Source organism: Leptosomus discolor, chromosome 9 (assembly GCF_034619465.1).
Source record: "Leptosomus discolor isolate bLepDis1 chromosome 9, bLepDis1.hap2, whole genome shotgun sequence".
Lineage (NCBI taxonomy): Eukaryota > Metazoa > Chordata > Aves > Leptosomiformes > Leptosomidae > Leptosomus > Leptosomus discolor.
The window spans coordinates 10849729-10875599 of NC_141399.1; the positions used below are offsets into that span (position 1 = coordinate 10849729).

Here is a 25871-nt window from a genome sequence, read left to right on the forward strand (position 1 = left end):
CCTCCCAACCGCCACGGCTCCCCGGGCAAAGTCCGGTACATGCCAGGCCCGGGAAGTGCACTGCAAGCGCGGGGGGACCCAGCCCATCTCTCCATGGGATCCTGTGGCCCTTTCCTTGCGTGCCGCCTCATGCCGGCTGCCGGCACCCAGCCTGTGCCCTGGGGCCGTGCCATGTGCCAAGGGCTGTGCCATGCCCCAGGGCTGTGCCGTGCCCCAGGCCTCCCCCGCCAGCATGCCGGCTCCTACCTGTGCCCGTGGGGTCTGGGGTGCCGGGCAGACGGCTGGGGGCCCCGGGTGGGCTGTGGAGTCGGCCAGCTCGGCCTGCTGGGCTCAGGCTGGCCTCGGCTGCTGTTCCTGGAGGAGGGCGTCCAGCGCCTGTCTCCTCCTCCGGCAGCCGTGCCAGGCGAGGGGAGGGACCTGCCCGCACCGAGCTTTAGCCAAGGTGAGGCAGAGGCCAGGTACAAGCCGGCGGTGGCCCACGCATGGCACGGCGGTGCCCCATGCCCAGGCTGGCCAGGAGCTGGCACGGCATCCCCGCAGGGCTGCCATGCCTGGTTGTGTGGCACATGGGGCTGCCGAGACAGGCAGCCTGGCCAGGACTTGCCCTGCACCGCACAGGCCTGCCTGTGCCTATTCAGGGCACGTCTCCAGCAGCGGAACCAAGAGCCCCAGGGCAGCACAGCACCCAGCCACGCTCCCCCGGCACCTGTGCCGGATGGATCCTGCTCCCCCCTCCCCGTGCTGGCACTGTGGGCACCACTGTGCCCTGAGCCAGGACTCCCACTCACCCCGTGCCGGTCGGTGCTGCCTGGGATCCTGCGGACCGGCTGGGCTGCGTACTGAGCCAGCAGCAGCCCTGGAGCCCTGCGGGGAGCATGGTCGTGCACCGGGGCCAGGCTTGACAGAGACCTCGCTGTCACGCAGGGCTGGTGCCTTTTATTAGCCGAGGCCGAAGGAAGGAAAAGGAGCAGTGCGCTCTCCACGCCAAGGCCAGCGAGCAAGGTCACAGGCAGACAAAGCAGCAGCTCCCTGGCTGCTGGCCATGGGGGTGCCGAAACTCGTGTCCCCAGGGACACCCCGACACAGCGCAGGCTGGTCCCACACATCCCGGTGGGGTGAGGGATGCTGTGGGCAGAGCCCTGCCAGCTCCCCGCGGCCGTGCTCTCAGCAGGCGCTGGGAAACCTCGAGGAAGGGCAGGGCTGTGCCCTGTGGGGCTCTGGCAGCGCAAAGGGGTGGCCGGGCACCACCACCTCCTCAGCTAGCAGAGCTGGCAGGAGATGAGCTGATAAAGAGCCATTAGCACCGGCCAGCGTGTCTGTGTCGAAGGGATCTTGCCAAGCAAACCTTATCTGCTCTGAGGAGATTCAAAGCGGCCTGATAAAGGCAACTGTAACAGGATCTCTGGCCTTGAAAAGCAAGGTGAAAGCGGGAGGGAGGGATCCTCAGCGGGTTCTGAGGGACAAGTGAGGTGTCTCAGCTAGCATCCAGGCACCTCCTGGCTCCCCTGAAGGCTGCTCTGTCTTCCAACCCCAAGCTGCAATCCCCTTAGCTGCCCCACAGCCGAACACGTGCAGGTGGCCCGTGTCTGCCTGGGGAGGTGACACGACCGGGGGCATCTCCGCTGGCCAGAGATCTGCCAGCAGCTCTGCCGCAGCCATCACCAGCGTTTCAAAGCTGCTGAGCATCCCCCACTCCCTCGGGCACCCACGGCCTCAGCTCCACCAGCACCTTTCAGCGGCGATCAGAGCGCTTTCACAGATTGAACGGCTCGGGGGGGGCGGCAGCGGGAACCGGCAGCGCTCGGCACGCAGAGGAAGGGCCCCCTCAAGCCTCGGCAGAGCCCCTGAGCTCCTGGGGCAGCCTGTCACGCCTGGCCAGCCCCGCTTGGATGGACTTCAGTGCGCTCAGCAGGCGGCCAACACTTCCCTGAACATCCTCAGCCAGCGGGAGAACCGCTTAACCACTTCCCTTCCCAAGGAATGAGGTCTGGCACCGCAGCCGCTGCCCGCCCATGGCCACGGTCCCACCACCGTTAGTGCCGGGTCAGCGCACCGACGGCCCCGCCGTACAAGCCGGATCAGGGTGGCAGGCGGGCGAGCGATGGCGTTTCTGTTGAATTCGCCGGCTGCGGGGTCCCGGCCGCAGAACAGGCAGATCCAGACAGAAGTCGGAGGGTGTGGGGGCAGGCAGGAGCTGGCAGAGCGGCAGCCAGCACAGAGCCCACCCGGCGCGTTTCTAGGCACTAACCTGGAATGCGGATTTATGCCAGTTTACACCAGATCAGCACCAGTGACACTCGTCTGGAGCGTTTCCCATCCCGAGCCAGGCATTCCTTAATGGGGCTTGGGTAACCCCAAACCCCACTGGGGGGAAACTGGGGAGAAGAGGTGGTGGTGGTCCCCAGCTGAGCATGCCCCACGCAGCAGCTGGGCACATGAGAGACCCATTCCATGGAGCTCACACGGGGCTGGGAGCAGGAACCCAGGGAAGGAGCAGTCTGGCAGGGCCCAGAGAAAAGCCGGACACGCTGGGTAGTTCTGAGCACCATTTTACTGAAGGGCCGGACACCTGCTAGGACTTCATAACAAAAAGTTCACTTCATTTAAGAAAAAAAGACAGTCTGTTTTTTTGTCCCATTCCCTCTGAAGAGCAGAATAATACTAATGCTGTCTTTTCACTAAACAATGCCATTCCAAAATATACAACACTGAGTGTGGAGCAGTCCAGCCTCATATTAAACATTAAATATTAATATAGCTTCAGAAACATTCTACACAAATAAATGAAACAGTAAAAAGTTCACTCAAGAACAAGATGATCAGTTGTTGTAAATTCACCATACAAAAGTTTGTTACTCGCCGTCCCGCAGGCTGCAGTCGCTGCTCCCCGGCTGTTGCTTGGGATCCCCGAACACCAGAATGCCCACGGCCGAGCCGGCGGCACCGGTCCCAGCCGGAGCAGGTTGGTCACACTGCGGCGTAGAGACGAAAGCTGGCAGAGACGAGTGCGAGGGGCCGGGCAGTGCCCACCCAGAGCCCCCGCGTCCCTCGGAGCGGCTGCTGTGCCTCTGCTCGGGAAACGCCACTCCTCAGGAGCGCCACGCCAGGAACCCGGAGGAGGGGACGGCGTCACGCACCGCGCCGTCCCCGCCACGAACACCGACGCTCGTTTCATCGCGTGTCCCATGGCAGCGTGGCGGAGCAGGGGCAGGAGGGGAGGTATTTCTGGGGGTGGCTTTGCAGCACCTTCTCTTTTACAACATCACCGAGTGCCTGACTGCGTCTGTGGGAATCACCAGACTCTCACAGGGGCTGCCTGTAGCAACAGGAACGGAAAGGGCTAATTAAGACAACATGGAGAGAGTCCCAGACGATAATAAGGCCTTTAAGGGACTCCCTGGGGCAAGGCCTAACCGTCCCGAAGGGGAAGGTATTTTGGATGCTCAGCGGAGGAAGCGCTACCCACCCTGCGAGGGCATCCAGGGGGTACAGTCAGCACGCACCGGGGCGGGGGGGCTTTGCAAGCCGGGGAGCAGCTTACCTTCCCCACCGCCACCCGAGCAGGGCCAGTTTGTGCGATCAATGGAGAATGGAAACCAAGGGTTAGGAGGGGCAGCTGCTCCAAGAGGGCACCCCCTCACCCGTGCCCCAGAGCCCGCAGCACCAGTGCCTGCGTAGTGCTGCCAGACAGGGCAGGACGGGCTCTGTTGGCCGGGCAGGGACAGAGCGGAGGCAGTGCTACGGTACGCCCCAGACCTGGCTCCTCTGCTCGCAGATCTCCTCCTGCGGCAGAAGCAGAAGCCAAAGCTAGCCAGCCAGGCGCTGCTGGTGTCTTTGGTTTCCCCTAATCCCAGCTCTTCCACCAGACCTCCTCTGTCTTCCCAACCAAACTGAGGGGTCCGGCCTCAGCACCCCAGCTTTGGAGGCAGCAGCTGGGCAAGCTGTAAGTGCTAGCAGTGTCACACCTGCAGACAGGGTTCACTCGGGGCTGACTCTCCTGCCTTCTGGGCCAAGGTCTCTGCTCCACCAGCCAGCAAGGCACCTAGCACCTTCCTAAGAGCACCCAGCTCCAGGCAGGAGCGGGCTGCGAGGCGAGGGAAACCCCAGCGTGGAGATCTCTAGCACAGAGTCCTGAAGACAAGGGCCTGGGAGCCACCTGCCCTGCTGCCCTCTCCGCGGGTGGTGCCAGCCCACCCAGCTCGCAAAGCCATCAAGAAAGTGCGAGGTGCCCCACAACAGCTGTCCTCTCCTCAGGCCACCTCAGCTCCCAGAAAAGCCGTCCCCATCTGACCACAGGAGCAAACAGGCCAGTGCCATTTCGAAGAATGAAACAAACTGTCACTTCCACACAAACCAAGTGACCTGCTTGAGCAGCAGGTGCTCCACACGGCTCACCACCCACCCCGCCAACCACAGCCAACACAAGGATCCTCCCACCTAAACCTGCCCTCCTGCCCGGGAAGCTGCCCAGCTCACGTCACACTGTCCAGCTGCAGCCGAGACAAACCTGCTCTCTGTCCCCAGGTGTCCCTTGCGCCGTGGCCAAAGGCCCAGCTCCCAGACAGGGCAGGGAGCTTGGACCCAAGGGGGAGAGCGATTGGAGCGGCTGCACCCCCCCACATGCTGGCAAGGTCTGGCCATGGACACAGCACAAGTCACAACTGAAAGGGTCCAAATTCTGCGCTCAAGCCCCAAACCCAAGGTCCCCCAGGCCTGCCTGCCACAGCTGGAGCCAGAGGACTCCCACTGGCTCCACCAGTGAAGGGCTGCTGGTGTACAAGGTGGGCCCGGAGGACACAGGGCAGAGCAGGGGCAGCTACGGAGCAGGGCAGCGGAGCTGGGGGCGCAGCATCACCCACCCGCGCTGTTCTGCTCCCGGCTGCCCTGCGATGCTCTGAGCTGACGACTGGCTGAACCCTGTGCAAGGACACACCGGGCAATGAGGGGTCTCAGCCCACTGCCCCCCTGGCCCTGTGAGTGTGAGCGCCGCAGGCTGGGCGGGTGATGCCCTGGTCTGAGAAGTATCCAGCTACTGAGGGCTCACAGCGCTGCAGGGAGCACACCACCTCCTCGCACTGAAATACCACTAGTGGGCTACAAAACAGGAATAACAAAATAATCCCTTTTTATTTTGCAAAAAAGTGCTTAAGAAATTCTGTACAAGGACTGCTATGGCAGCTGGCTCTGCAGCGGGGGGGAGTCAAAGAGTTTGGAAGCAGCAGCAGCACCACGCTACATGGATTGCAGGGAAGAGGCCGAGGAGAAACTTCTCCAACTAAAAGTAGTGGCAGATGGTGAAATCCGATCACAGTGGACATGAGCTTCAAAACATTTCTTCCCATTAACAATGTGATTTCAACTGTTATCTGATGTCAGCTTCCCCTTCAGCTGCCTGCCGGACAAGCTGCTCTCCCCACGGACCTCACTGATGGACATCTGAAGCACGGAGGAAGCTCAAGGACCTTGTCTGGTGGAGGCAAAGCATAAACTCTTGCTTCTTGGCAGCTGAATAAAAGGAGAATAATTTCCACAAAATCAGTCGGAAGAACAGCCCTCTGACCGCTGGCTGAAACATTTCTAGAAGTGACAGTGGCACAAATCCATGTGGTAAAAGCATTCCTAAGAGAGTCTCCAAAGCTCTTGGCTGTCACGGTGCCCAGGAACAGCATAAGCCAGGTTAGGCACTTGGATGAATTCAAAGTGACTAATACAGAAACAGGTCTGAACAACCTGCACACGGCACACTCAGCAGAGACCACAGCACTCCAGTCAACGCACTTCTACGTGCCCTACCAGTTACTGCTGCGCAGATCCCTGGAAGGCAAGAGTTACTCTGCTGTCACAGAATAACAGGGGGTGGAAGGGACCTCTGGAGGGAGATCTCTGGCTAGATCAGGTCTCAGGCAGGTCTGGTTTGATCAAAGCTTTCATCTTCCCTAAACACCAGAGAGAAGCATCCACAGCACAGCCGCTTCTGCAGCCTCCTGAACATCAGTGCCAAAGGCCCAGGATGCCAGGAGCACCCGCACCCAGCCACGAGAGGAAGGACGACGCTAGAGCCAGCCACCATCAGGCTGCAGACACCCTGTCTGCCAGCACTGGATGACAGGCAGCAGTTGCTGACATTGGCACCAGGGGCTATAAAGCCCCTCTGTGAATAACAAGCCGCAATCCTTCCAGCCAAGTTCCCAAACCACCTGCGAGGGGGAAGAGGAGACATCAGGAGGGCAGAGAATCGAGCTCTGGTGCTGCCCAGTAGCTCAGGGGCCCTGCGGTCTGTCAGAGACGTCCAGAAGAGCTGACGGAGGCTGGACTGATGATGGGCAAGTCCCTGAGCACAGAGTTATGGGGTGTTCACTTCCCTGGCAGGCGCCTCAGTGACACAGAAGCATTTCTAATGCTTGTCTCTCCCTGTGGAACAGAAGACCTCTTGCTGGTGGCCCGGGAAGGACACTGGGCGAGCCATCGCCACCAAACATTCGCGGAACTCAGCTTGGTGCCGGGAAAGGCATGGCAGCACTAAGGCAGCATATTCTGCTGGATGTAAGCAATAGTACAAGCCAAGTCTTTGACTGGCAAAGACCCAAGCTGTGAAAGACAAGAAGTGACGGTGAAGAGTGGGGAGGCAGGCAGCAGCGCAGCTGAGGGGAAGAAACACAACCAAGAGGAGGGATGTGGCCTGGCAAGCTGGCCTCAGGTGCTCAGCTTCCTGCTCAGGCTGGATGAAAAGCAACCTCAACCCGAATTCAGCTCTGTTGATGCACAGCTGGTTTTCCCACCAGAGGCCAGGCGCTCAGCTGGGATGTCTGGGCTGCACGAGGAGGCTCCAGAGACAGCTCTCGGTGCCCTTATAAGGGGCTGGGAACAGGGGAAGCTGCTGAGCAGCCTGTCAGACAGCGATACTGCAGGCAGGAGTTCAGAGCCCTCCTCAGGAAACGGCCAAAAAGAGAAACTCCAGTGCAAGACTTCAAGACCTGGCATCTGAAAGCGTGGGAATGAGAAAGGTCTGAAGGAGCAGGAACAAAAGGGACAAAGCGATTTTTGGCCAATTAACAGTAATGGAGAGTCCCTGTTCATCCAGCATCATGTCAGGACAGGGAACTCTCTGCCAGGGCATTTTAAAACACAAGCAAAAGAAAATACTTCCTCCTCCTCTGCAGCCGACCAGCGGCATTCACAGGTCAGTCTCCGACACTGCAAGTGATGATCTCTGACCACAACTCAGATACGCACAGTAAAACCACACAGAACCCGAGTGTGAGATTCAGAGCCTGCAATCATCCTCCGAGGGAGAACCTCCACCCTGCTCTACCTGGGCGAGGGGGGAGAACCCCGGCTGTCCCTCAAGACACCCAGCTTCCCTGCCCTCTCACTCCCTCACGAACCTCCTCTCTGTGCCGCGGTTTCCCTCTCCGAGCTGGGGATCAGACACTGACCCCTTTTACAAAGCGCTGAAACCCAGCCAGGTGCTAGGGAGGGGCTGAAACGTAAGGAGCTGGGGCTTCCCAGGGGAGCTCATCCCTTCAGCCAATGTCCACAGAGATTACTAGGTCAGACAACTGGTATTTTGAGCTGGTGAGAGAATGAGTGGATTACTGGCCCACTGCTGCAGAGCTCTGAACGTACAGCAGCGTACAGAGCTGAGCCCGTGCCTGGCCCGACGCCGCTTCCTCTCCCCGAGCCCCCAGGTTTTGCGCCTGCAGTATCCCAACGCAGATCGTCTCCTCAGACACGGTCCCTCCTGGGTGTCAGCGGCAGCACCTACAGCTCCAACGCAGCGTTTCTCCTGGAGCCCGCAGACCCCTCCCTGCGGAGAGCCGACCCGACCTCCGCCAGCACACAGCCCGTGCTCGCACCCGACAGCCTGCCCCGGGGCAGGCAGGCTAACGCGGCCGCCTGCGCTTCCGCAGTGCCTCCTGGGGACGGGTAGAGCCTGCGCTCCGGGAGCTTTCACACCTGCCACACACCTTCTCGCAACATCCCAGACGGCACAGCAGAGCTCTCACCCATCACAACACGGTGCCGATCTCCCCTCCTACTGCTTCACCCCCACAAACCGACAGAAAGAAACTCTCTAAGTGCTGGCACATATGCTCTCAACTCTTTCGCTTTTCTGCTTTAATTCAGGCTCAAATACTAAGCTCTGGGACCGGCAGGACGTATCTAACACATTCAAACACTGCCTGTGTCTTCTCTACTGGCACCTAGAACCTGCTCCTGAAACACCCAGCAACAGCAAAGCAGGCACACGGCGGGCAGGACACTTCATACAATTCTTATTAACAACCTCAGCCCTTCGGCTCTAACAGTCACAGTCCATGTTCTACATCTGCACCTAGGGTACAGGAGGGCAAAGCAACACTGGGTGCTGAGGAGGAATCGCTCTTTGGAGGCAAACCCCACCACGAGTTCAGAGCTTCTGCTACCAACGAACGGAGGAGGCACCCAGAGATGTCAGGCAGCCTTGCAGGCAACAGCCCCGTAACATCCCCCTCTTCCGCAGAGGTAATAGCAAAAGTATGATTAAAACTATGGTCAGCTATCGGCTGGCAATTCTCCAAACTGCTTGGCATTTCTGGAGACAAGCAAGTGGCTATAACTCTGCCTGCCTCTGAGCTGCTCAAGGGAGCCCAGAACAGACTGTTACAACACTGAATCACAAAGAAATCCTGGCACCTTTCAACAAAAGACTGGCTGAAGGGGAGAAGGAACAAAAGCTATCAAACCCAATCCCAGAGGGATGGAGGAAGCGCATCGGCCCACAGTTCATGGGCCATATGCACATATATGGATATATAGATATATAGATAATAAAGTTATAAAATTTGATCAAAATAAACCCAGTAAAATGTACAGTTTGAAAAAGAGCGATATCACAGTGCATCAATGGCATGAGAAAGTCCCGTGTTCCCTCCCTGCACGAGGGTGCAGCCTGCCACGTTCAGAAGAGCGCCCGCGGGAAGCGAGCCCTCCGGCCCGCTCAGCTCGCCGCGGGCCAGCGTCACCACCCCGCGCTCCCCAACAGGTTTTTGTATTTCTGCAGCCAGTTCTGCAGAGCAGTGGTAGACAGGCAGAACCAGCACGAGAGCAGGCTGCTGCGTCGGCAGGTTAGTCGACATATTGTCACCAGGCACTAGAGCTCCAGAGTCGCTTTTGGAACTTCTCCACACTCTGGTGCCAGGCTTGTACTTACTCACAAAAAAAAGGGACAAAGTGAAGAAACTCAGGGGACGCTGTGAGAGTGGGACAAGGGCTGAATTCGGATCACAGGGGACAGGTTGACCCTAAGAATCTTCTGTGCTCTCCTTCTCACTTCATCATCAGAGGAAGAGTTGCCCACCTTGATGGCCCGGAATTTCAGCAGGTTCAAAGTGCTCTGAGCCCGTCGAGATTTATTTTGGATGGGAATGGTATTTGCTTTCTTCCTCTGTGGTGCTTCTCTTGCCTCTGTAGCTCTTCTCTTCTTCTGCCCCACGCTCTCCCGGTAAGCGCTGCTGTTCGTCCACTCCGTTTTCCCCACCAGAGCTTCCTTATCTTTGATTTTCAAGGTCTTGGACTGCGGCGCCGTGGTGCAGCCCTGGGAAGAGCTCCCTGTGACTCTCCCATTGAGGACTCCCGAGGCTTTGCAAGCATTGCTCTCCTGCAGCACTCCACCCTTTGGTCCCTTCAGAAGATTTAAAGCGAGGGTGGGAGAATTCGGTGCTTTCTGTATCAAATGCTTGTACCTCTTACCTTCTGTGGCTTTAGCGGCCTTGCCTGAAGAAAACTGCCTCAGCGGACTCGAAGCCTTGAGGAGTTTAAGGTCTGAGGGCGAGATCCCAAGACGCCCTCGTGCGTACTTGGACTCCAAACAGGAGGCGCTAGTTTTCAGCGGCACCAGAGCTTCCAGCACCACCGACAGTCTCATGGCTGGATACACGTCGGGGTACACGCTCGTAGGGAAGCCCACTGCCGCGGCCTTGGACGTGCCGGATCTCGTCTGCTTCAAGGAGCTCAAGAGGAGATTTGTGGAATCCCCTTTGGAGACGGGCTGAGCGGAGACTTTCGAAGAGTTCACCCGCACGCCGGTGGGCGGAGCAGACACCTTCGGCACAGCCGCGGTGTTCCTGGCCGGACCCTTAGTGGACTCGGCAGCGGTGGCGCAGCTGTGGGGGGTGCTCTCTTTCGTCTGACTAGGGGTGTCTGCCGTGCACGAGCTGTACCCGTACACATCCTTACTCCTCAGGATTGTGGGCTGGTAGCCCTCCTCCTTCAGGCCCTGAATGAAGGCCACCAACTGGGTCTCTGTGTCCGAAAGGTCCTTGGACATCGGGTTGAAGACTCGGAGGGCTTCCTCCAGCACTTTCTGTCCTGCAGAGGAAATTCTCGACCAGGAATGGACAGCTTTTTCTTCCACATTGTTCACTGCAATATTCATGGCATTAGGCAAGCGGGTGCTTCAAAAAGGTCCAAATTACTGGAAAAGCAACCCTTGACACCTCAAAAGGAAAGAGAAGATAGTTAGCTTACAGCACTGAAATCACCTCGTGCTTTTAAGCAGGAACCTGAAACCATTAAGCCCAGGCACGGCTACTCACAAACATCTGGTCAGATTCTGGGCATAATCCAAGTTAGAAGCATCATCAAGAAAATCCCATCACTGATTTATCTCTGAAGTAAAACTAAAACATCTCTCACAGAAATATCCTCAAACCTAAACAAAGATTTCAGGCAATCCCATCCAACCCATCCCAAGATGAAGGGTTCCAATGGTTAACTCAGTAAAATCTGCAGTTTGTTTCCAGTTTGAGATGGACATGCCTCAGCTTTGGGTAACCAGACCTCATTTTCCCTCGGTAAAGCAGCCCTTCATTGAACGCTCTCCCTGCGCAAGCACTGAGAACACCACAGTTGAGCCATCTCAACACTGAGCAGCCTGAGCACCTCAAATCCACCCCAGTGTCACGTTCAATTTTCCAGCTTCCTAGCTGATTCTGCTCAAAAATTGATGCGGAGTCCCTGCCAAAGACGCAGCATCCTCCTGAAGACCTGACAGCAGAGCTGGAAGCTCTTTCAGTTGTGCTTCGTTGATGTTGAACGCTGTGGCAAGGCAACACCGCTCCTTGCTGTTCCCTTGTTTGAACAACGGTCTGCAACTTGCTGTCACAGCAAACTGGTGTTGATCCAAGGGCACTCGCTGCCAAGCGAGGAGGAAGCAGGAAATTCAAGCAGGGCGGCACGAAGGAAACACACATCACCGGGGCCAAGTGTACAATGGCCTGAGGGACAACACCGGGATCATGCTCACGGCACTACACAGCTGTCTGCCCAGGACAGAAGCGCTAATTATTGCTTTAAATAAAAACCAGGGACTGAAAAGCAGTCCAGGCAGGACTTTGTGATGCACCTGGGAGAACTCCAATCCTCTCACACCGAGCTGACGGCCTCGCCAGCTCCACAGCTGGACGCTGCGCCAAGAAGTTTTATAAAATCTTCCGCTTCGTTGATACCTCTCAAAATAATAGACACCCTCGGAGAGGGCAGTGCGCAGGCAAGAAAGCTGTGATGGAAAAGTTAGCGCCTGAGCAGACAGAGCAAGGAACTACTCGTGTCCGACGTTCCTCCCAGAACTCAGGTTTCACCACAACCCCAGGAGCGCCAGCCCCAGACCGGTGCCCGTGCCGCCGCGGGCTGCACAAGCAGGGAAGAGACACGAGCCAAAAGCAGCCGCAGAAGGGGAAGCACAGGTCGGGGGGGGGCGGGGGTAAGAGCCTCCACATGACAGACTAATCTCAGTCAAGTGTTCTGCAGACGTCACAGCAGAAGAGGGATTTGGAGGAGGATAATGCAGTTGTTCTGCCACAGGCAGGGGATCTCCCACGGAGGAGGGGAAGAAGGCAGGACAGTGCTCTGACCAGCGTCATGGGCCAGCGGCGAGATTTGCCACTTCTCCAAAGCGAACGAGCGGCAGCAGGCAAGCCGAAGCCAGCAAGGATGTAAAGCTTAATCCTGATCTGGTAAAGAGAGAGAAACCAACAGAGAAGCACAAGTAACAACATGCGCTCAACAGGCTGCAAAACGGATCATCTTCGGGCTCCAGCAAGCCCGTGAAGCGCTGGGACACACCAGGGACATTCTGATGTTGAGCGGAGAGGCTGTGACATCTCCACATCGATCCTCCCGGTCTGGTTTTGTGTAGTGCAAGCTGCCGGAGGAGCGAAAGCCGGCCACGAGCAGGCACGCTCCCAGTCTGCCCACCCAACAGCAAGTTCCCTCACTTGACACCCTACCGGGGGGACGTACCTTGGCTAAAGTGCCACAGGGCCACAGCGCTCTCGGCACGGGTGCAGAGCGCCGGCAGGACCCGAGCGATGCCAGCATGGGTATAGAGCCCCGGCTGCCCGGGTGCGGAGCTCAGGAAAGGGCTCTGCAGTGCTTCTGCGGTTGCACCGGAGGGACAGGCCGGTTGCTAGCAGGGCCAAGACGCGGGGCTGGGGCAGCCTGTGGAGATAGCGGCTGGCGCGGAGACCCGAAGGCTCGGCGGGGGACGCCGGGGCGGGGGACGCCGGGGCGGGGGACGCCGGGGCGGGAAGCCCCCCCCTCCCCCGGCTCAGCCTCTCCAACTAGCCCACCCCTCGGTGGAGGAGATGCCCCTTCCCGAGCGCCCGTCCCTCGCATATACCCCGCCCCAGGCTCGTCCCGGTCCGGTCAGGAGTGGCCGGCGGGAGCCTTGGCCAGGCACCCTCATCCCGCCAGCCGGGGGACCCCGGGGCGGGAAGAGCCGCCCGGGGCCGGCGCCCTCCCTACGGGGCTGCGGGGAGGTGATTGGTGCAGACAGCGGGTGCGGCCCCCCCGGCTCGGCCCGCGCCGGCTCCCGGGACCGCGGGGGGCGGGGGCGGGAGCCGGGGCGGGGCCCTCAGCGCCGCGGCTCCGCCTCCAGCGCCCGGAGGCCGCTCCGCCGGGCGGCTCGGCAGCGCCCTCGCCCGGGAGCGCGGGGCCCGGGCACCGCCGGCCCCAACCTACCGGCTGCCGCCAGACCCGCACCCTCCGTTGCGCTGGGACCTCCGCTCCAATATGGCCGCCCGCGGAGCGGCCGGAAGCGGAAGTGGGCGGTGCTTCCGGCCCCCCTCCGCGGAACACGGCCACGCCCACAACACACGGCGAACGTTCGGTCACGCCCCCTGACCCCGACCTCCACCCCCGCGTTCGCCGGTGTCCATGGCAACGGCGGTCAGGGCGCCGGTGGCGGGCGGTGCCCCGCGGCGCACCCCCGGGCCGGCAGGGGGCGCCGGGCGGCGGAAGCGGCGCGGGCGGAAGCGGCGCCGTTTCCAGGTAACGGCGGCGCGGCCGGGGCCGGTTCCCGTGGCGGCGCCGGTTCCGGGGCGATGAGTGGCGGGGCCGGGCGGCGGCGGCTGGTGCTACACGTGGACCTGAACAACACGGTGGTGGCGGCGGACGCGGTGTCGGGGCAGGGCCCGCGGGCAGCGCTCAACACCTTCCTCAGCACCGTCACCTGGGGCCGCGCCGGGGCCGCCGGTGAGCGCCAGGGCCTGCGGGGGCCGGGCGGGCGGCGGCGGCGGTGGCGGCTGAGCACCCTCCTCTCTTGCAGGCGAGTGGCAGTGGGCGAGCGATCGCCCCTCTCTGGGCCCCCCGTGCCCCGGCGCCCTCAGCTACTACAGCCACCACGGCCGGGACCCCGCCTTCACCGAGGCGGGCCCGGGCCGGTGCTTCGGCAGCCTCCACGCCCGCCACCTGCAGCTGCTGGAGTGGCCGGGCCGGCCGCACGACGTCTTCTCGGTCCCGGGGGAACCCGGTAAGAGCTACCACCTGATCCTGCCCGCTTTCTTCCGCCTCCTGGACAGCCTGCACCGGGAGGGGAGGGAGTTCGCCGTCGTCTTCAGGACCTTCGGTACCGACCTGCCCCGGGCCCTCCAGGCCGTCGGCTGCGCCCTGGCCGGGCAGCACCCCCAGTTCCCCGCCCTGCGGGATGTGGCGGTGAGTGGCACCCCTAGGGCCCAGCATGCTGGAGCAGGGCAGCCGGGTGGCCTGCGCAGCGCTCCCCCGCGCCAGCCTGCTCTCCGGCCGCTTCCCCCACCTGCTTTTAAAAGCACCGGCTTCTGCGGAGAGGAAACACAGCCGGTTTCTTGGGATGGAGCTGTTAGCCGGCAGGGAGCACGTGTGTGTGCACGTCCTGCGTGGGAAAGGTCTCCTCTTGGGGTGTCCCGGGTTGGACAGAGCATCTCTCCTTCCAGAGAGGGGCTGCTGCAGCAGAGCGGGGCTCCCCGCTTCAGAGCCGGTCGCAGCCGCGCTCTCCCCTGGCAGCACACCGGGCAGTAACGCTGGGAACGACCTTCAGAAGCTGCTTCAGTTGCTCCTCGGGGAGCAGAGATTAAAACGGGGGCAGTGTGCAGCTAGGAGGTCATTCCTTTCCATCCCTGGCGAGGGGATGATTTTTGAGTGGGGGGGCTCCACACCTCCTCTTGTCTTCTCCTCAACACCACCCTCCCACGCTGAGGTGGTGGGGAGTCTCCATCCTGCTGCTTGATGACTCTGCCAATGCATGAAACAACCTGTCTGCTTTGGAAACCTTTCCTCCCCCACTTTCTGCGGTCCTGCAGCTCCCTGTGGACCTCACTCCTGGCCGGATACGCTGCAGCAAGCGAGAGGTGGTGCTGACAAGGGGAGCACAGCGGCTGGCCACCCGGGAAGATGGAAGAAAGCTTTACAACTACTTCAGCTCCTTTGAGGGAATTGGAGGCTTCCAAGACCACTTTGACTGGTGAGGAACGGGGCACCGAGGAAGTGGATTGGGCATTTTCTTCTCTCCTGTGATTCTCCGAGCTTCTCCCAGCCTGGGAGAGCTCCGAGTTTTGAGGTCTTTACGTTGTGGGGGCCTCTATCAACTTACGTGCTCCCCATTTTGCCTGTGGGCAGCCTTATGAGGCTCTCGCAACTTTCCTCAGGTCCTCATCCGCTGCTGTACCTCCGGCTTTTCTCCAAAAGCCCCCTCATTGTGACCTTGCTGCAAAATGCCTCTTTCTCAGGAGGCAGCAGCGGGCAGAGGGACAGGACAGTCTCGGTCCCCCTTCCCTGTCTCCGAGTTGCCAGCAGCGTAGCCTGGCCTGCCTCTACCCAAGAGCTGTTGCCCTCTCCCTCCCCTGACTGCTCCTTGTCCTGCTTGCTGTTTCAGGTGGGCCAGGAATCAGTTCTCTTCTCAGGGTGGGAAGCCCCTGTGGATCGACCCCCACGACCCCAGCGTTCACCACATATTCTTCGATGACAACATCCGGCTGGACGACGCGGACACCATTGTTCATCCCCAGGTAGGTGGCCGAAGGCCCCTCTGGTGCCAGCTGCCTGCACTGGGGGCTGTCCCCGGTGAGGTCAGGCACGTGTCATCCCCTTTGCATGAGCCTGCCACGGGGGGTCAAGGCGTAGCCCCGGTGTCGCTGCACCCTGCGCCACCAGCGTTGGTGGCAGCGATGCACGGGGCTGCCTGTGGGGAGGGTGAGATCGGTCGTCAGCAGAGCACCGCGGGTGCTGGCTGCCTGCGCCCGCTGCCGAACGCCTCTGCTCCGCCGGGGTGAGTCAGCCCTGCCGGCGGCGGCAGTGGTGGCAGGCCAGCCAGCCTCGGCGCGCGGCCGTGGCTCGTGTGCGGCACCGAATTGAAAGGGCAGTGTTTGTGGTGGAGCACACTTGGAAAAGGGAACGTTTATGCAGACAGAAATGTGCCTGGCAGTCGGACAACTGTCAATGCTCAAGCAAGAGCTGCAGATCCACAGGTGAGCCTGAACCCCATTTCCATCCAAGAGGAGACAGCACGGGGGAGGGAAACCTGTGGCAGCTGGTGAATGGTTGGTGGCGAGGGATGGGATGTTCATCGGATGTTCCCTCCCATACAAGCTCTCTCAGCTGGTGGAGCTGGTGGCAGGAGTTGTTGCTGCCAGGAACGGACCTGTCAGGAACAGGCTTCGGTCTGTGCCGTGCCTGATTCAGGGGAATTACTGTGGACGGCTCTGCTGAGAGCCTGAGGCCCCTGCGTGCAGCAGCTGCTGCCTGCGTGGCTGCAGCAGCCGCAGCTCACGCAGCTCCACTTGCTGCATTTCAGCCTTGGGCTGTTTCCCTGACCAAGGAGTTCCTCCGTTCACCATCTGTAGTGGCAGGGCTGGTCAGTCGGGCTGCTCAGCTTGCCTCGGGGCAGCCGTGCGGCCAGTCCCAGGGCTCCCCCTGTGCCGGATCAAGTTATCGTGGCAGCAGACCTCACTGAGGTCTCGGAAGCAGCTGAGCATCTTGCCAGCAGGGCTCATCACCGCTGCTGGGACTTTGCTGTCCTGCAGCCAGGATCGGTAGATTGGATGCCAGCTTCCCCTCCTCTTGCGTCACCAGCTCTGCAGGGCTGTCCCTGTGTCAGTGACCGTGACAGAGCAGCACTGGGAGGGAAACAGATTGCCAGGTGGCCTTAGGCAGAGCCATGGTGAAGATCAGAAGGTGAAGTCCTTGTTCCCTCCTGTGCGACAGGCTGTGGCAGCCGAAGGAGGAGCTGTTGGCAGAGGTTTTCCTGGGGTCGGCTGCTCCACAGAGCTGTTTTCTTCTAGCTCCGTGGTGTGGCCTGTTCCTTGGGGCAGCCCCAGCCACATGTGTGACAAACTGATTCAGAGCCAAAGGAGCTTTTTTGGGAGGGAGGGGAAGTCTGGAGAAACTTCACCTTCTGCTGCTGGAGCGGAGATGGGAGCCCCTGCCCTCTGCCACCGACCCGCCGCCAGCATGAAGGCTCCTGGCAAGGAGGAGGGCAGGGCGCAGCGCCGGGTGCGTGTGCTGCTGCCAGGCACAGCCCTGGCACTGCTGCCCGCCGAGGGTGCGAGTGCTTCTGCGCGCCGCTCTCTTCCCGCAGGTGTTTTCGGAGCGGGGCAGCAGCAGCCCCAGGCGCGCTCCCACCTCGGAGCTGTACGACGTTTGCCTGGTGCAGACCGACCTGCTGGAGGCCATTGCCAACGAGGACTATTTCCTGCGCTGCGTGAGGAGGTGCGAGGAGAACTACGACCGCTACCTGTCCTGCGTGGAGAAGGGCGCCCCGAGCCAGCGGTGGGGTGGACAGTGATGGCACCTCGTGTGGCCGAGGGGCTCTGGACTGGGACACCCCCTGCTTCCTGCTGCACGCAGGCAAACTCCCAGGGCTGGGCTCCTGCTTCAAGCTGTCCCCTCTCTGGTGCGCGACATGCCCGTTCCGTCCTGAGCACAAGCATCCTGGGAGCTTGCGTGATGGGATCCCTGGAAGAAACAGCTTTCCTTGCCTTGCCAGTGCTGTGGGGAGCTGCCTGCCTGGCTGGAGCCCCTGTGCAGGCAGTGCTGCCCGTTGTGCCGGCTCCTGTGGGAGGGCAGGGGCTCCCGGTGACCCTCCGCTCACCAGGCAGGGCCCTCCCACCGTGACGGCAGCAGCAAGCAGCCACACAGTGTTCTCACCTCCCTTCCCGCTCCCGTGCCAGTGGCTGGTGCAGGGCAGGTGCCGGGGTGAGCGCAGCGTTACCGGCGACACGCCCAAGCGCCATTTGTGCCGTGGTGCTCTCCCCCGCAGAGCCAGCGATGCCGTGTTGCTTCTGCCTGGTTTTAAAGGAAACATTTCTAGGTCGTTTCTGGTGTGAGTTTCCTGCCTGCCCGTGGCTCTGCCTGTGCTGGTGGGTGGGAAGTGCCTTTCCTAGCATGTTCATTTGCAGGGCTCAGTCAAGCAGGGACAAAAGTGACGGTAGAGGGTTTGGGACCCACGTGCACCTGCCTGATGCTGCCGGGAGACCCCGGCAAGGTCTCAGAGTGGGGCTGAGCTCCCACTCTGTCCCCGGCAGCCCCGCAGGGCAGGACGGTGGTTTCTCAGCTCCACGAGCCCGGTGCTGGGGCAGCTCCGGTACCGGCAGCGTGTGGCTGTGGAACACAGAGCTGGGGGGCACAGCTGCCGCCGAGGGGTCTCTCCGGCCCCGCTTCCCGCGGCGGCTCGGTCCCGGCGGGGTGAACGGGGCAGGGGCACGGCAGCCCGGCAGCACCGAGGGGAGCGAGGCTCGGCGGGGGGAGCCGGGGCGGGCGCGGCACCGCCTCTGCCAGCAGCGGGCGGGCCCGGCGCGGGCGGCGGCGCGGAGCGGCGGGGCGAGCTGCGGAGCGGGCGGAGAGGTGAGCGCGGCCGCGGTCCCTGCCCCGCTCCCGGTAGCGGGGCGGGGAGCCCGGTCCCGGCGGAGCGGCGGGCCGAGGGGCTGCGGGCGGGAGCCTGGAGAGCGCCGGTGGGAACGGGGGGGGTTGCGCCGGGAGCCCCGGTGGATGCGGGCTGCGGGGCGGGGAGCCCGGAGAGCGCCAGTGGGAACGGGGGGTGCGCCGGGAGCCCCGGTGGATGCGGGGTGCGGGCAGGAGCCCGGGGAGCCCCGGTGAGAGCGGGCTGTGCAGCGGGAGCTGCGGAGAGCAGCGGTCCGGTGGTTGTGGGCTGCGCGCCGAGAGCAGGAGCCTCGGGGGGTCCCGACTCTGCACCGGGAGCCCCGGGGAGCGGGAACCTTCGCGGGGTACGGGCCGTGCACCGGGAGCCCCGGTGGGTGCGGGCAGAGAGCCCCGGTGAGCGGGAGCTTTTGTGGGTATGGGCCGAGAGCCCCAGGGTGCGGGAGTCCCGGTGGGTGCAGGATGAGCACCGGGAGCCTGGGGTGCGGGAACCTCGGGGAGCAGGAGTCCCGGTGGGTGCAGGGTGAGCACCGGGAGGCCCAGGGAGCGGAAGCCCCGGTGGGTGCACGCAGGGAGCCCCGGGGAGTGGGAGCCTGGAGGGGGCGGGCAGGAAGCCCCGGTGGCTGCAGGTGGGAAGCCCGGGGGATCGGGTGGCCGTCGCGCTGCCGAGGGGAGCTGGCTCGAAGGGGCCGGGGAGAGCGGTGGGTGCCCGGCCACTGACTCGGGTGCTCTCCCCGTAGGAGGTGGTGATCAGAGCCGGGCCAGCGCCGAGCCGGGCCGGATGGGCGGCACGGCAGGGCCAGGGCCCGGGGACCCCCGGGGTGGCTGAGCCGGCCCATGGCGGCGGGCACGGGCGCCTTCGCGTGGGCCGCCTTCCCCGCCATGCCCACGCGGCGCGTGTACTGCAGCGCCGCGCACCGCGACGGGCAGCTCTTCGTGCTGGGCGGCTGCGGAGGCGGCGGGCGAGCCCTGGGTGCCGCCGAGGTGCTCGACCTCCCAGCCCAGCGCTGGACCACGCTCCCACCGCTGCCCACGCCGCGGGCCGGCGCCGCTGCCCTCGCCCTGGGCAAGCAGATCCTGGTGGTGGGCGGCGTGGACGCGGCGCAGAGCCCCCTTGCCTCTGTCGAGGTCTACCACGTGGATGAGGGCAAGTGGGAGAAGAAGGCGGCGCTGGCTCAGCCCTCCATGGGCGTCTCAGCCGTGCAGAGAGGTGAGGGCTGGGGATGGGGCTCAGCTGCAGGTACCTCTGCTGTCTGGAGAAGCAGGGATGCAGGAGTCGGGGGTGTTCGGGTGGTATTCAAAGCTGCTGCTTGGGATGCAGCACGGGGCTTTCACCCAGCAGCCAAACTTGCCGCTTAACAGCAGGGTCATGCTCTTGTCCCAGCAGCCCTGTTGCAGCACGGGGCTGGGCAGTGCAGAGCCCCTCCGGTCAGAGGAGCCTTCCCCAGCTGGCCTGGCTAGGAGCCATGCTGGGGCAGCAGAGCACCCTGCTGCAGCCTGGCTCGGCGTGCTGTGCATCCAACACGTTGTGATTCCTTCCCAAACTTCTTTGAGCCTTGGCACAGCCCGGCAGCCCACATGCCAGCAGCCAGGATTGGTCCCCACGTGCGGTGCCCATGTCTGCTGGGGATGCCGTGGCATGGCCCCAGGCTGCAGCAGGGTGGGCAGGGCAGAGGGGATGGTGGGGCAGCAGTGGGAGCAGGCAGGGGTGCCAGCCATGCCGGGAGCAGGAGCAGGATTTGGCAGCATGGCTGTGTTGCCATGGTGTCTCCAGGGAGATGGTACTGCCGAGAATAATTAGAGCCGATGGCCTTGTGCTCTGCTCTGTGCCTGATGGATGGGGTGGAGAGGGGGGCGAGAGGGTCCCAGCAGGGTCGGGCACTGCCGGGCTCAGGCCTGGCTACACTCACTGTCCTCCAGCCACCCTGGAGCAGTAGCTGGCCGTGGGGCTCGGCAGCACCCATGCTGCCTGCCCTGGAGGGCACAGGGGGGACTCCTAGCCCCGTGGTGCTGCCCACAGCCCCCCTAACCTCACTGCTGACTCTTTTGCAGATGGGGCTGTCTATGCACTGGGGGGAATGGGTGCGGACACCTCTCCACAGGCGCTGGTCCGTGTCTACGAGCCAGCAAAGGACCACTGGCAGCCCCTGCCCTCCATGCCCACACCCTGCTACGGGGCCTCCACCTTCCTGCAGGGCAACAAGATTTTCGTCCTGGGTATGTGCCACTGAGGCAAGCTGAGCATCCCCCCGCACCCCTGCCCCCTCCCTCCACTGCCTCCCCGGACCAGGGAGTGACCTGGTACACCCCAGGGTGGCTCCGTGCTGCCCTCCCACCCCGGCACTGCAGCTGGCCGGCCCCGTCTTGCTTGCTGAGCCCACTGAAGGTGCCGGCTCAGGGCGCCGGCAGCCGCAGCATCTCGTCTGTGCGCAGGGGGCCGGCAGGGCAAACTGCCCGTCACCGCCTTCGAGGCCTTCGACCTGGAGACAAAGAGCTGGACGCGCTACCCCAGCGTGCCCAGCCGCCGCGCCTTCGCCGCCTGCGCCATGGCCGATGGCATCGTCTTCAGCCTGGGGGGGCTGCAGCAGCCAGGGCCCCACAACTTCTATTCCCGTCCCCACTTCGTCAACACCGTGGAGATGTTCGATCCCGCACAGGGTGAGCTCTGTGTTCCTTGGGGGGGGTGGGAGTGTCCCCTATGGGTCCAGGATGCCTCCCTGGGTCCTGGTGAGGGCTGTCCATGCTCAAGAGACACCGTTCATCCGGGTTCTGAGCATCAGCACCTTGCACCCATGCACTCCCCAGCCCCAGGAGCTGTCACCCCAGGGGTTTTCAGGCCTTGGTGTATGGAGAAGAGCGCCAGTGGGTGATGCTCACACCCTGTCACCCCCAGGTGCATGGAGCAAGCCGAGCCGTGCCACTCGCATGAGGGAGAAGAGAGCTGACTTCGTGGCCGGCTGCCTGGGAGGAAGAGTGGTGGCCGTGGGTGGCCTTGGTAATGCCAGGGGTAGGCGCGCAGCCGTGTTCCCTTCCCTGTTCTTTGTGATGCATCTGTGACCTGCACGGCAGTGGGGAGGTCAGCTGTACAAAACCCTGGGGGTACTACAACACTGCCTGCAACTGCGTCACTCCTGTGCCCCCCAAGTGCTGGGGGGACCCTACTGCTCTGCCCCACAGGCTGCCCCCACCAGCCGCTTGCCCCTTTTGCTTCCCGGCCAGGCTTTGACCAGCTCATGTGCAGGGTGTCGGGCTTGCACAGCTCACACCAGCTCAGCTCTGCCGCGCAGGGCTGAAACACCACATCCCTCTCCTGAGAGAGCTGTGGAAAGGTTAGTGCTGTCACTCAGCAGCGGGGGTGCAGCGGGAAGGGCTGCCTGGGGAGCCTGATGCCGGCTGCAGCTACCCCAGCCCTGCAGCAAGGGCTGCCAGACCCCGAGCCGGACCTCCTGCTGCAGGGCAGGAGGAGGTGATGGGGAAGACAAGTGGTACTGGCTGAATCCCTGTGATACGTCGTTGCTTCTAAGCCCTGCCATGGCTGGAGCTGCCCTCCCTTATCCCCCAGTGATGGCTGCGGTGTGCCGGTGCGGCATTCGTGCCAGCAGCCCTCCCTGTAAGAATGCCACTAATCCTCTTCTGCCCCTGCTAGTTGCCTCTGGGATCGCAGAGCCCCTGTAGCCCAGGGCTCAGGGACTGGCCGCTGCTGGGGGCTCCAGCTGGGGCATCAAAGGCATGTGAAGGGGGAAAAGCAGAGCCTCGGGTGTGGAGAGGGTTGCGGGGGAGCTGATGCCATTCTGTCTCCTGCAGGGAACCAGTCCTGCCCACTGGACTCAGTGGAAGGGTTCAGCCTGTCGCAGAAGAAGTGGGAGCCACTGCCCCCCATGCCCACCGGCCGCTGCTCCTGCTCCAGCTGCCCGGCGCCCAGCCTGCTCTTCGTCATCGGCGGGGTGGCCCAGGGCCCCAGCGGCGCCGTTGAGGCTCTGTGCCTGCGCGAGGTGCCCTGAGCAGGGCCCTGGGGACCAGCCCCAGCCGAGCACCAAGTGCCTGAAGACGGAGACAGGGTGTGCAAGCACCATGCGTGCAGGTGACCCAGCTCCAGGGAGACGCCATCCTGTGACGCCGGGCACCGGAGCAGCCGTGGTTTCTCGCCATGCTTTGGAAACCCCTCTAGGCTCCTGCTCAGCTCTGGCAAGGGAGCCCGGGGCAAAATCCTGCCTGGCAGGAGGGCTGTGGCCGGTAGCGCAGAGGCAGCAGTGGCGACAAGGCTGTCCCTGGCCGTGCTGCCCCATTCGGCCCCATCCGTGCCGTGTGTGTAGCAGTGAGTGCTGTGTCGTCGTAGACCCAGTCGATGTCTCATGTAGCACAGAGGTGCCCTGTAGCTCAGTGCCTAGGAGGTGACATAGCACCTCGAATAAATGAAACACGTGGAATTTTACCCTGCTGGAGTTGTGTCATCCCTGGTTATCCTGCTCCAGGCAGGGACATGCCACAGCCTGTTGAGGAACCCCAAGGGAGAGCCCAGTGACCCCTTCCCCGGTAGGACCCCGTGCTGTGGGGCAGGGACGGCTCTTGCTCCTTTCCCCACTGCCAGGGCGAGTGAAGCAATGAGGTGTAAGGATCCAGCCCTCCTTTTGGAGAAGGAGAGCTGAGCAGCAGCTGCCCTGCCTCAGCACAACCTTGCTTCTGCTCAGCCTCTCCTGTGGGCAAACGTGCTGCAGGGGGTGAAGGCAGCAGCAGGAGAAGGGCTTTGTCGGTTATGAGAGGCCAGGGAACGGCAGGCTGCCCAGATGCTGAGAAATAAGATGAGATGCCTAAAGATGCTGGGGCTCCTGGGCCCCATCCAGCACCACAGCCCTGTCTCAAAGGATAAAGCGTGGCTGATGCCTGGGAGAGCTGGATCCAGCTGTGTCCAGCTCCCCTGGGCAGGAACACCACGTCTCCCGCTTACTGGCTCTGCAAAGAGAAGGTAAGCTCTGTACTGGTGGTGTCTGTGGGTTACATTTAGGGTTGCACAGCAAGACTGGTGCAGGGGTGATCCCCCAATTGCCCGGTGCCGTGGGCTTGCCTGAGCCTCATTGGTCTTGACTCCATGCAGAGCTGCGCACCCCAAAGCAGAGCTCAGGCAAGGGATTCGATCTTTCACTGGTATGACATAAAGACCTCGCAGGTCTGGGTAAATATCAAGGATGGGTGCCTGACCTTTCGGAAAAGACAGCTGGTGTGATCCTCAGGTGGGTGGCAGGGCTGGAGAGGTGCGAGGCCAAATCCCGGCAGAGTGCAGCAGCACCCGGCACACCGTTGGGGCAGGCTGCACCGCCTGCCGGGGGCGTTGCGGCGTGGGGAAAGTTGGAAACGTTTCAGAAAAGAGCATTCGCAAGATGTTTTCCGTGTCATTGCCCCATCGCCTCCGCTGCCCACCCAGCGCAGCGACTGCGGGGTCCGTCCCGACGTGCTGTGTGGCCGTTTGCCTGCATTTTGGGAGGAACACCCTGGGATACCTGGGCTGGTGGTACCTTGGCTGAAGCCGTCCGTGCATCCGCCTCTGGAGTTGCCATAGAAACCACCGCTGTGCCAGAGCCAGCATCAACAGGGAGCCCCAAATTAGTGATTGAGCTGTACCTCAGCAGCCAGCGGGACCTGCTGGCAGCCAGAGAAGGTCAGTGGCTTGTGCTGTGCTGGGGGAGCTGGACAGAGGGACCCCCTCCTCTGAGCATGATGTGGCTCCAGCCTTCTCCAGCAGCACCCCATTTTCACAGTGCTCCCTGACCTGTGGTTAGCCCCAGTGGGCTTCTCCTTCCCAGTGCTGCCTCAGTACCTCAGCCCAGCCTGCCGCCCTTTCCAGAAGCCACTGAGGCACGTAATAACTTCACTCTCACGAAAACTTTAGTCATGGGGGACCTTAAATCATGGAACTGCGTTGGAAATGCAGACCTGATTAATAAGCTTTTCCCTCAGGAGCATCACATGGACGGGATAAATCGGATGCTGAGTCACTAGCAAATTGACATCCCTGGGTGCCAACTTCACAGCTTTCCCTGATGCTGATGGGGCACCCACTGCTGCACTTTCCAAATTCAAGGTGACGCCAGTCAAAAGAGCTGGGAGATGCTGGAGGGGGGAAGCTGTGGCTCGGGAGCCCCTTGCTGTTTTGGGGTTTCCAGCCATGGGGCTGATGGTCCCTGCCCCACAAGGGGTTTGCCCCTTTCTCAGCAGCACCTTGCCTCGTGCATGTGATATCCCGGCACGTTGATCCGCCACAGTGCCGTTTGGCTTGGCTCTTCCACCCAAGAGGAACAGAAATCCGTGACCTCTCCTAAAAGTGTGGATTTCTAATTCTTTTCTATCTCTGCTTTTGGGCACAGGATCAGGATCCCATCTGAATGAGGGGAGGAGAGCAGCCAGGATGATAGCCAAGGACATCTTGGGGTGGACGGAGAGATCTTCAGGCAAAGGGATGACCACCCTTCCTGACCACCCTTGGAGACTGACACGTTATTAACTGAAGAGCTCCCATGAGTTTCTAACGGAACACACTATGAAGAAAAAATGTTGAGGGATGTTCTGGCAGCTTCTGCTAATTTTTACTAAACAAAAGGCTTCAAGTATCTGGCCACACTCCCTAACGCTTGAAGCACAGTCTGTTATTTCAGATATAAGGAGAGCTACGAGCCAGTGCCTGGCAACGTGGCTAATCTCCCCGGAGTGTGTTATGGATGGGGGAGACTGGACCTGAAGGTTGCTGTCAGACATATAATTAAAAAAATATGTTTCCTTACAGAAATTTCTTTCCGTTGTCAGGAGGGGTGGAAATACAAAAATCTCATTTATCATATTCCACAAACTCAGTAGACACTCAAACCAGAAAGCTCCAGTCACACCAGAAATAGGAATAGCTCTGCATAATAACCTAAAATAACGTGCTGAGCCTTATCGCCTGTGCACAAAGCACCGGCAAATCCTTTCCTGAGGGTGGTGGAAGTGCTGTAAATGAGTACAGGCCCTACAGTCTCTTCTGAAGGGAGCTTTGGGCCAACTTTCCAATTACAAGGAATAAAATGACGGAAAATCCCCATCTATGATGCAGGGCCATATAGGACCTGGATGCACAGCAAGGCTCTTGGCAGCAGTGCCATACACCAGGCTGTAGGCAATGCAGGTGCAGAACAAGGCTTTTATTTACTCAACAAGTGCAATAAACATTAATGCTCCTATCAGCACAGCTCTCTGGAGGAAGGTTTGCCTTCCAGCCCATGGCTGCCTTGGACAGCTCGGCCATTATCCCATCCCTGAAGCAGGAACATGATCCAGGCTGCGATTCCCCACTCTGGTCCTAGCAAATCAACCCATTAGATGCTCGTCGTGCAGCTGAGAGTTAACAAGCCGTTGTGATAAATCCAAGCTATTTATACCAGCCCTAGTGCTGTAGTGGCAAGCAAAAACAATAGAGCAAAGTCACTCCAAGAAGTTTTTAGTGGGTAAAAGTCTAGAATATTTTTTTTTAAGTAATAGCTTTATTTCTGTGGGATTTGATTAAGAAATCAGATATATACATCAAGAAAGCCGTTATTTTGACATCTCTGAGCTCCAGGCCACCTTTAATACTAAAGCCAAAGGAGCATAAAGGGGAATGTGAGAAGTTCCCCTAATCTATCCATGAATTTATATCAACCTTATTTCTACAGTGGTTTAGTGCTTACAGGGCATCT

The 25871-nt window shown here is 61.2% G+C and overlaps 3 protein-coding genes across 3 annotated transcripts; 2 read left to right on the forward strand and 1 right to left on the reverse strand.

The window, feature by feature from the left end:
* Positions 1 to 7949: 7949 nt before the first annotated feature.
* CCDC71 (coiled-coil domain containing 71) lies at positions 7950 to 10474 on the reverse strand. The gene has a single exon (XM_009959486.2). The coding sequence runs from the start codon at positions 10415 to 10417 to the stop codon at positions 9224 to 9226; it is 1194 nt and encodes a 397-aa protein (XP_009957788.2). The 5' UTR covers positions 10418 to 10474; the 3' UTR covers positions 7950 to 9223.
* A 2890-nt stretch (positions 10475 to 13364) lies between these two features.
* Positions 13365 to 17091, forward strand: LOC147414839 (uncharacterized). The gene is made up of 5 exons (XM_086470382.1): positions 13365 to 13515; positions 13589 to 13974; positions 14598 to 14758; positions 15170 to 15302; positions 16871 to 17091. Exons 1-5 carry the CDS (start codon positions 13365 to 13367, stop codon positions 17075 to 17077), a joined length of 1038 nt encoding a protein of 345 aa, XP_086326508.1. The 3' UTR covers positions 17078 to 17091.
* Positions 17092 to 19005: 1914 nt separating this feature from the next.
* KLHDC8B (kelch domain containing 8B) lies at positions 19006 to 22169 on the forward strand. Its single transcript, XM_086470260.1, has 5 exons — positions 19006 to 19378; positions 20221 to 20385; positions 20602 to 20826; positions 21062 to 21163; positions 21973 to 22169. Exons 1-5 carry the CDS (start codon positions 19006 to 19008, stop codon positions 22167 to 22169), a joined length of 1062 nt encoding a protein of 353 aa, XP_086326386.1.
* Positions 22170 to 25871: the final 3702 nt, after the last annotated feature.

Excerpts from the sequence above, each read along its gene's own strand:
- CCDC71 (XM_009959486.2), bottom strand. The coding sequence starts at position 10,417 with ATGAATATTGCAGTGAACAATGTGGAAGAAAAAGCTGTCCATTCCTGG.
- LOC147414839 (XM_086470382.1), top strand. The coding sequence starts at position 13,365 with ATGAGTGGCGGGGCCGGGCGGCGGCGGCTGGTGCTACACGTGGACCTG. Across the intron at positions 14,759-15,169 it reads TTCCAAGACCACTTTGACTG|GTGGGCCAGGAATCAGTTCT; the intron begins GTGAGGAACGGG and ends TTGCTGTTTCAG. Across the intron at positions 15,303-16,870 it reads ACACCATTGTTCATCCCCAG|GTGTTTTCGGAGCGGGGCAG; the intron begins GTAGGTGGCCGA and ends CTCTTCCCGCAG.
- KLHDC8B (XM_086470260.1), top strand. The coding sequence starts at position 19,006 with ATGGCGGCGGGCACGGGCGCCTTCGCGTGGGCCGCCTTCCCCGCCATG. Across the intron at positions 20,827-21,061 it reads GATGTTCGATCCCGCACAGG|GTGCATGGAGCAAGCCGAGC; the intron begins GTGAGCTCTGTG and ends TGTCACCCCCAG. Across the intron at positions 21,164-21,972 it reads GGTGGCCGTGGGTGGCCTTG|GGAACCAGTCCTGCCCACTG; the intron begins GTAATGCCAGGG and ends TGTCTCCTGCAG.